The sequence below is a fragment of the Callorhinchus milii genome, unplaced genomic scaffold (assembly GCF_018977255.1).
Source record: "Callorhinchus milii isolate IMCB2004 unplaced genomic scaffold, IMCB_Cmil_1.0 Scaffold1, whole genome shotgun sequence".
In the NCBI taxonomy this organism is placed as follows: domain Eukaryota; kingdom Metazoa; phylum Chordata; class Chondrichthyes; order Chimaeriformes; family Callorhinchidae; genus Callorhinchus; species Callorhinchus milii.
Window position 1 is genome coordinate 1403085 of NW_024704742.1, and position 9037 is coordinate 1412121.

At 51.2% G+C, this 9037-nt stretch overlaps 1 protein-coding gene across 3 annotated transcripts; it reads right to left on the minus strand.

Moving 5' to 3' along the window:
* Positions 1-1538: 1538 nt before the first annotated feature.
* On the minus strand, positions 1539-8351 carry LOC103184498 (G protein-regulated inducer of neurite outgrowth 3). Of its 3 annotated transcripts, XM_007902529.2 has the most exons (3): positions 7331-7556; positions 3330-5935; positions 1539-3290 (listed from the first exon to the last, which is right to left on the minus strand). In XM_007902529.2, exons 2-3 carry the CDS (start codon positions 5730-5732, stop codon positions 2664-2666), a joined length of 3030 nt encoding a protein of 1009 aa, XP_007900720.2. In that variant the 5' UTR covers positions 5733-5935; positions 7331-7556; the 3' UTR covers positions 1539-2663. The 3 variants fall into 3 exon arrangements, with proteins under 3 accessions (XP_007900720.2, XP_042198051.1, XP_007900719.2); XM_042342117.1 differs by lacking the exon at positions 7331-7556 and adding an exon at positions 8337-8351 and having other exon boundaries at positions 1539-5935; XM_007902528.2 differs by having other exon boundaries at positions 1539-5935.
* Positions 8352-9037: the final 686 nt, after the last annotated feature.

Genomic DNA, 9037 nt, shown 5'->3' on the forward strand with positions numbered 1-9037 from the left:
AGAACAAAGAAACGACTATTCTCTGCTCTTTGCAGAGTACACGCCACCCAGTCCGCTTGGCCATTGATTCTGCCAAACTATTTCAAAAAAAAAGTTTTACCAGAAACTCATAATAAAACGTTTAAAATGAATGAAACGTGGGTTAACGCAGGCTGGGTCCAATACCTCACTGGCTACCCGAAATGAGGTCAGCCACGGTTCCTGTCTATTGTGTACGTGTACGCAGAAAGGGTTATACCGGTGTTTCCTGTGGACAGGAATACACAGAAAATAACTTCAATGGCAATCAGACAACCCAGAAATCAGCTTTTTGTTCGTGCAGGAAGCCAGCGGACCGTGCAATGGTACGGGAGACCCACGCTGCAAGTAAGCCAGTGCTTTGGTAGGAAAATCAGAGAAAGCACAAGGATAAGCTGTCCAGACCAACAAGTCTGTGCTGATGTTTTTCTACAGGTAGATTCATAGACGGTGCAGCTCAGAAACAGGCCATTCGGCTCATCTATCCACTCTGGTTGGTGTTTATACTCCAGACCAGTCTGATCCACCTAAACTAGTTCCACCTTCTTGTTCGTTAATATTCTTTCTCTTCGAACATCTGCCTCTTTAAAATAATTTGCAGAATCTGTTTGAGCTGCAGTTGACGGCAGAGAATTCAGCAGCGCAATCACCCTCCGCGAAAATAAGTTGTTGCGGTACATCTGAAATAACCTCCCAAGAAGAAATAACATTTGTAAATTCAACCAATAAGGGAATAATAACTAAAAGTGCTTCAATGTCTTTTTTTTGTGGGGTGGGGTGGGGTGGGGGGGGTCAGCTAGTTATCCCACAACACTTAAGAGCAGTCAACCCACAATGAGTTCCACGAATGTCACCTACACGTGGAAATTCCAGTAGTTTGGAATGGAACGTGTTCTCTTTCCCCGGAGAGACACGCCTGCTTCACTAATTTCCCGGAGTATCACGATACAATGCAATACAAAAGTGACACTTGCACGGCGCCTTTCACGTCTGGAGGACGTCCCGTGGCGCTGGACCGTCAGGGGTTTGGGCCCGAGCTTGGGCCCGGGATCGAGGAGGAATGGAGGGCAGGGAAGGTAGGAGAGTGGCCGACGGCTCAGTCGAAGAGGCGGGTTTCGAGACGGGCCGGGAAGGAGGTGCAGGCTGGCAGGAGTCGAGGCTCGGGGACCTCAGGACGTGCACTGGGATACCACCGGAGTTTAACCAGCTCAAACCTAATAGCTTGCCGTTGATAGCGCAGTCTGGCGAGCTTCTTGCTGTTTGTCCAGCTCAGAGCAGCCTACGTATTGGAGCTTCAGGTTGCAGGGTGACACTGCTTCAGAGGAAATGCAGTAACAGACAAGAGTGCTCATAAGTTGGGCGTTTCATATGCCAAACTGAAAACTGATCTAATTTTTCACAACACTCTATGGAGAATACGGGTAAAACAGACCACAATCACTGAGAGACGATTTCACCAGCGTCAGTAATTTGCAACTGCCTGACACAAGCAGTGAAATAAAGCACCGCAAAACAAGAAATTGGCTTTATATGTTTACCAACTTTCACATGAACAAGTGTAAGGAAAAGGACATGAGCATCTCACCACGTTCTAAATCAAAATATATTTGGACAGTGATATAAGGTAAAGGGCGCACAAATTTTAAAAAAAGTCATCGTTACTTTTGTTCTAGATCAGCCCATTACTGCAAGTAGAGAAGATATATATATTATATAGGAAAGTAAAAGTAAATTTAATATTAAACAGTGTTTGAGCTTTGTAAAAGACGGGACAGCAAATACTTGACGTCTATGTCATACAAAGAAGATGGCAACATAACTTGACAGTTCTAGTTGGTCTAGTGGTTACAGCAGAATAAGCTAGAATGCATCATTTTGCTATTTCTCGTTGTACATTTACACAATATAAAGTATTTTGATTGAACAAATACAGTATATTAGCCACATTTAATCTAACTTGAAAATGATGTACCAAAGCAAGCTGCGTCCCAAATAAATCCTGTATCTAAGGTAGTGGCTTTCTTTCCTCGAAGAAGCCAGAAAGCCCATTAACAACTTGTACTTCTAGGACTACGCACTGGACAATGGCAATGTTGTTGTTATTGCAAAATAAATCAATACTTACTTGATTGTAGCAGGGTAATTTATATACCAAACGCAAAACCTGGTGTCACATACACAGTTCTGCTCTCCTCCCTCAACATACTGACAAACATTAAAATATCTCAAACAGTTTCATGCACTTCGGATTCTTCCTGCGATAGCGGTCGACCCCAAGACAGTGACGCGGGTTTTGTTTTCGGTGCAAGAGACTCCGCAGTATCTTGCGGTGAATAAATCTTGACGACTTTTTTTTTTTTCGCGACACCAAGACAAGCCGTTCATTTGACCGGAAAATAATAACCGATTCCTGTGTAATAGCACAATCTGAGTGGTGGTCGTCGGTCTTGAACCAACTGTGGTTGGTATAGAACGTTCCAATATGTCGAATAGTCATTGTAGAATTCTGTTGAACGAGGTCGGAAAAACAAAATCTGTAGGGAGGTGCCACCCGTCTACAGACGACACGGATCCGGAACAAAAATATTCGGTTGCAAACAGTTTGTGGTGTGTTTTGGGTAAGACATTGATTACTACGCTTCACATCAGTCAATCACAGAGGATGGTTGAGGGCGCACACAGCACTGTGGGGACCTGATATTTTGCAGAACTGTCCTGAAGACATTTTGCTGTCTCCTTTTGTTGGCTTTTTTACTTACAGGCGTCGCATCCAATGACATTGATCTTTTGCTCTGAATGTTCACGTTGATTAGCTTCTCGTGCTCCTTGATCTGCTTCTGTAAGTGACTCTGAATCGCGAACCCCAGCGACTCGGGATCCATCGAGGCACCGTAAACTTCCCAGGTCATCCCTTGCTCATCCCAGATCACATCTCGAACATTCTTCGATTGTTTTGAGTCCTCGTTAGAATTGCTGGCCGACTGCTTCTTTTTCGTCTTGGCGTTCGGAGCGGACTTCCGTTTGCCAGAGAGCAGCGTGCTTGATTGCTTACTGGTGCACGGAGGTTTGTCCGGTTTCTTGTTACTGTTATTACCAGCTTTTGATTGGCCCGATTTCTTTTTGTGGTCATCCAAGACTGCAACTTGGCCAGATGTGTTGTTGATATCAGAAGCAGCTTTTGACTGGTTCGATGCCTTATTGGTTTCCTGTCCAGCTTTTGAAGGGCTCGATGCCTTACTGGTGCCATGGACAACTTTTGAAGGGCTCGATGCCTTACTGGTGCCATGGACAACTTTTGAAGGGCTCGATGCCTTATTGGTGTCTTGTCCAGCTTTGGACTCGCTGGATCCCTTACTGGGATCAACACCCGTTTTGGCCTGAACAGATTCCTTACCTCGCGACTGCCCAGACTCTACACGGGTGTTGTCAGAGGCTTGTGACTTGGCAGATTTCTTACTGGCGTCATGGACAGCTACAGAGGGAGCTGGTTTCTTATTGGCATCCCCAGCAGTTTTGGTTTGATTAACTCCCTTAGTGGTGTCTTGAGAAGCCTGAGGCTGGCTGGATTCCTTGTGGACTTCTTGAGTTGTTTTGGAGGGCGACGGTTCCTTACCCATATTTTGAGCGGGTGGTGATTTGCCCGACTCCTTACTGGCACTTACTGACGTGGTTTTCGAAAGACACAAATCTTTCTGGATGCCCAGAGCAGTCTTTGACTGGTCAGATTTGGTACCAATGTTGTGAACAGATTTGGATTTTTGTTCACTTTCCTTGGCCACATCACCATCGGCTTTCGGTTGGTTTGGTTCTCGGCAGATATTCGATGCATCAGATGGCTGGCTCCTGACACAAGAGTCCCCTGTCTGACCACGCTCTTTGTTTAAGTCAGGAATAGTCTTTGGGCGGTCAGTCTCCAATTTCAAGTCCCCAATTGGCTTGGTTTGCGCCAATGTGCTGGTAACATTGCGGTCAGCTGCACTGGCAACGGGAACACACTGCATTGTTGCTCCGTATCCCGCACGGGCGCTGGGAGCACCTTTCACATCCCTGGTGCTTCCCTGGTCATTTGGCACCTTGGAACTGTTGGCTGGAGCCACACCAGGGTCCGGAGCTTGAGCCTCTGTGGTCGCATCGCTTCCCTTGTGGCAGGTGGTCCCAGGGTGGCCTGGAGACCCTTTGCGGACCTTTGGCTGACCCTCACCCTTCCCTCCGGAAACCACCTCCGCCGAAAGGGGCTGGGGTTTAGCTTCCCTTGCCGATGGGAGCTGCTGGGAACCCTCCCTGACCTCATAGACCACGCTGGAGTGCTCGCACCCTGCTGCGAAGGTGCAGATCACTTTCAGTTCATCCGATTCCCCGGCAGTGCCCGGCGATTGACCCGACGTGGCACTCGCGCCCGTCGGTCCAGCCCGGTTGAGGTCGAGGCAGTGCGCGGGGGGTGGTTGCACGGGAGCCTTGCTGTCGCTCAGCAGGTAGCCGGCCGGGCTTTTGGGGCTGGTGGCGGTGGATTTAAACTGGAAGCTTTGCAGCACAGCTTGGACCTCGGCGTCCCGGCAGGACTTGGCGGGGGCGCAAGAGCCGGAGGTGCCCGGGAAGTGGTTGCTCGTCATGGTCTCAGCGTCTTTGAACTTGCCTTGCGGGCGCGGGTGGCCCCCGGCCCCCGCCGGGCTGGTGGGCTCCCCCGGCTTCCTCGGGGAGCTCGGCACCGCCTGCACTGCAGGTTGCCTCTGCTGGTGGGGCCTCTCTGGGGTTTGCCGGCAGGCGGAGAGGCCGACTGGCTCGGGTGCCACTCGTTGGGCTTCGGTCTCCAGGCGAGCCGGGGTGGGCTCCGCAACGGGCATCATTCCCAATCCCACTTCGCTCCCATCCGCCGACTTCTCTCGCAGGCTCGGGGTTTGGGAAGAGACGGAGCCCGGCTCCAGCTTCAGAGCCGGAGGCTGCGGGTCGCTTTCTGGCTGCTTTGCGACTGCTTCCGAGAGACTCAAAGACCCAGGCGGGAGGTCTTGACTGGCCAATTCCCTGCTCGACCCCAAACCAGCCTTTGTCTCTTCTGGTCCCAGGACAGAACGAGTCTGGGTCTGGGTCTGAGGCTGCGGAGCCCCCTGTTTGCCTCTGGAGGTGACCTGACTGTTCCCAGGCTGAGGAGGGAGAGGGTGTACCCCAGGCTGGACACACTGTGGCTCCTCTCTCTTGGACTTTTCTCCTTGGTCTCTCAGACTGCTGTGGTCTGGGGGTGATGGCCGCAGGTCGGTGCTGTTGCTGCTACTGCTGCTGCTGCTGTTGGAGGCAGAACACACTCTCCTCTCTGCTTTTATGACCTCCTCCCGGTGTTCCTGCTCCGCCTGCAAAACGCCCACCAGGAAGGGTTCGACCCGAGAGCCCGCGGCGATTTCTTCTCCAGGGACTGGAGTGGTGTTGCCAAGCCTCTGGTCCGAGATCAAGCCGGATTCTTCCGGAATTTTTCCCTGCCGGCCGAATCCCACGGGAGACGGGCTGGGATCCTTACAGCCTGTAGCCTTGCCGGCTCTGGCTGCGGGACCGGCGGTGGTGTCCTGGGCGAAGGAGGTCTCCTTTTGGCCGGGGAACGAGATTGGAGTCTCGAGCTGCGTCGGGCTTGCGTGTCGGCTGCTGTGAACGCCTGGTGTTTCTGTCTGGGCTGAACCTGTAATCCTCTGGACGGCTTGAGAGCTACGCGTCTCTGGTAGAGTCCCCATCTTGCATCTGCTCCCTCCCCACCACCACCACCACCACCAAAGCTATTTGCCTTTCGCTGTTGGCTTGTGTGTTGCTTTGCAGCTCCAAAAATAAACCTCTCACTCCTTGCCCCACCGCGCCACCAGCAGCAGCAACAGAGTCTCTGCTTCACGCCTGTGTTTTTCCCGAAGCGGAATGATTCTCCCTCGCTTGGCACTTTTCCCTGCAACAGTGAACACAGGTCCCAGGGTCGGGAGAGAAATGTGAATATTAGCGCAATCGAGGTGATTCAATTAACCCCTTGGAAGAATGCCGCATCTCTCTCTCTCTCTCTCTCTCTCTCTCCCACCCCTCCACCTCCCCGCTCTCTCTCTCTCTCTCTCTCTCTCTCTCTCACTTCTTCTCCCAACTACAATGGTCAAGTTTACTCCAGAAACAGGTCTGTCAGTAACTCCGTATCTGGCTTCAGTCACTCTTTATTTTAAAAAAAATTCTGCCCCCGCACACAAAATACGCGGTACGGTATATTCCTTGAAGCGCTTTGAGACGTCTCGAAGACGCAATATCCAATGCAAGGATTATTATTATTTTTGTTATTTCACTTACTTACTTTCACTCACACACACAGTCACAGGGAATCACACCTTCAGTCTATTGAATTAAAATGGGTACGTTACTGCAGTTCACCCCCACCCCACCCCACCCCAACACACACACACACACAAAGCCTCGTGCCACCAAACACCGCGGACATCTGGAATGGGGAGACCGTTATACTTTGACCTTTAAATTATACATTTTCTCACTCCTTTAAAACAGCGAGACAGAAAACGTCAGCTTTTCTAACTACACCCAATGCACAAAATGCGCGCTCTCTAAATATGTTCCCTCTTTCGCCCGCAAAATACACAGTCAATTCACTTTACAGTGTATCCCGTGAAGCGCTTTGAAACGCCTCGTGATAAGGCGTGAGCTATATCAAGTGCAAGAATTATTATTATTATTACTATTATTATTATTAACCATAAAATTGCAGCACAGAATTTGCCGGCTTCAGGGTGACAGCTCTGTGTGTGTGTGTGTGAGAGATGAACAGTGAATCTTATTCCTTACACCCCCCCCCCCCACCACAAAAAAAAATCTTGTAGAGCAAAACCCCCTTTTTCTACCCTTTATTGTAAGACACATCAGTTGCATTACAAAAAAAGACACCTTCAGGTTATCGTCTCACTGCTGGAGCCAAGCACTGTGTGGATGGATGCAAACCCCCCACACATGGGGGGGAGAGGGGGGGGATTAAATGAAAAAAATATGAAATAAAGAGGTATTTTGTCTCACAAACAGCACATTTCTTAACACAGGATTGGTACAAATCTACCCCAAAGTACTATGTTTTCTGGTTTGCACTGTGAAACAAGAACGATGGTCGAACAACAATAATAATAATAATTCTACATTACAGCATTACAACAAAATATTATCATTATTAATCAATAATAATCATTATTATTATTATTAATTAATTAACAGACCCGCTGGCAAACTGAATTACAATCAATTCTATTCGTACTGTCACTCACAACCCTGAAAACATGCAACAATATTCAAGGTTATTCACCAAATAAAAAGCTCTCTCTCCCTCTCCCTCTCTCCCTCTCTCTCTCGGTTGGTTTCTTGCTCTCAGGTCTCTTTGTGAGGATCCATCAGTGTTCAGGCGGTGCAACAAACAAACAAATAATCACTGCGACTGAGAAACAGCTCCAAACTCTCCTCTCTGCTCATCCCAAGGTAGGCTTTACACACTCACTCACACTCACTCACACCCACACACCCACACTCACTCACACTCACTCACACTCAACTCACACTCACTCACATTCACACTCACACACACTCACATTCACTCACACTCACACTCACACTCACACACACTCACTCATACTCACACACACACACTCACACACACACACACTCACACACACTCACTCACACACACTCACTCACACCCACACACTCACACACACACACACACACAGTCACACACACACTCTCACACACACTCAGCAACACACACACACACAGCAACACACACAGTAACACACACACACTCAGCAACACAGAGTAACACACACAGTAACACACAGACACAGTAACACACACAGAGCAGAGCACACAGTGAGACAAGTGATGCTGTTCTGGTATTGAGAAGGAATCTCTCTCTGTCTCAGTCTCTCTCTGTCTCAGTCTCTGCGGTATAACCTGACAGACAATGATCTGCTGCTCTGCGTCCGACCAGACAGACAGACAGACAGACCCACAGACAGACACAGACAGACAGACACAGACAGACCCACAGACAGACAGACACTGACACTCCGACCCTCCTTCAGCCGCGTATAATCCAAAATCCAATCGTCAGACACACCATCAGCAAAGCCCCGACACTGGAGCTGAGACACCCACTGCGGAGGGTCACAGCATCCAATCCATGGGACACCCCCCAGTCCTTATATAGTCTGTCTGTCTGTCTGTCTGTCTGTCTGTCTGTCTGTCTGTCTGTCTGTCTGTCTGTCTGTCTGTCTGTCTGTCAATCAATCATCAATCAATATATTTCCAGTACTCACTCGCTCTCTTCTTTCTATAACCTTCCCCCACTCTCCCCACTCTCCCCCCTCCCTCCTCCCACTCTCCCCCCCTCTCCCCCCCCACTCTCCCCTCCCTCCCCCCACTCTCCCCCCCTCCCCCCCCACTCTCCCCCCCTCTCCCCCCCTCTCCCCCCCCACTCTCCCCCTCCCCCACTCTCCCCCCCACTCTCCCCCCCCTCTCCCCCCACTCTCCCCCCTCCCCCCACTCTCCCCCCACTCTCCCCCCCACTCTCCCCCCCTCCCTCCCCCCCACTCTCCCCCCCCTCTCCCCCCCACTCTCCCCCCCTCCCCCCACTCTCCCCCCACTCTCCCCCCACTCTCCCCCCCACTCTCCCCCTCCCCCCACTCTCCCCCCACTCTCCCCCCCACTCTCCCCCCACTCTCCCCCCCTCCCCCACTCTCCCCCCCCACTCTCCCCCCCACTCTCCCCCCTCCCCCCACTCTCCCCCCCCACTCTCCCCCCTCCCCCCCCACTCTCCCCCCCCACTCTCCCCCCCACTCTCCCCCCCTCCCCCCATTCTCCCCCCCTCCCCCCCACTCTCCCCCCCCACTCTCCCCCCCTCCCCCCCACTCTCCCCCCCTCCCCCTCCCTCCCCCCCAGGTTTGTGTGGTGCTCAGTGGGGGAGTGAGAGGAGGAGAGAGAGAGATGGGGAGAGGATGGAGAGAAGCAGTGACCTTGC

Coding starts and splice junctions, on each gene's coding strand:
- LOC103184498 (XM_042342117.1), bottom strand. CDS start 5,732: ATGGGGACTCTACCAGAGACGCGTAGCTCTCAAGCCGTCCAGAGGATT.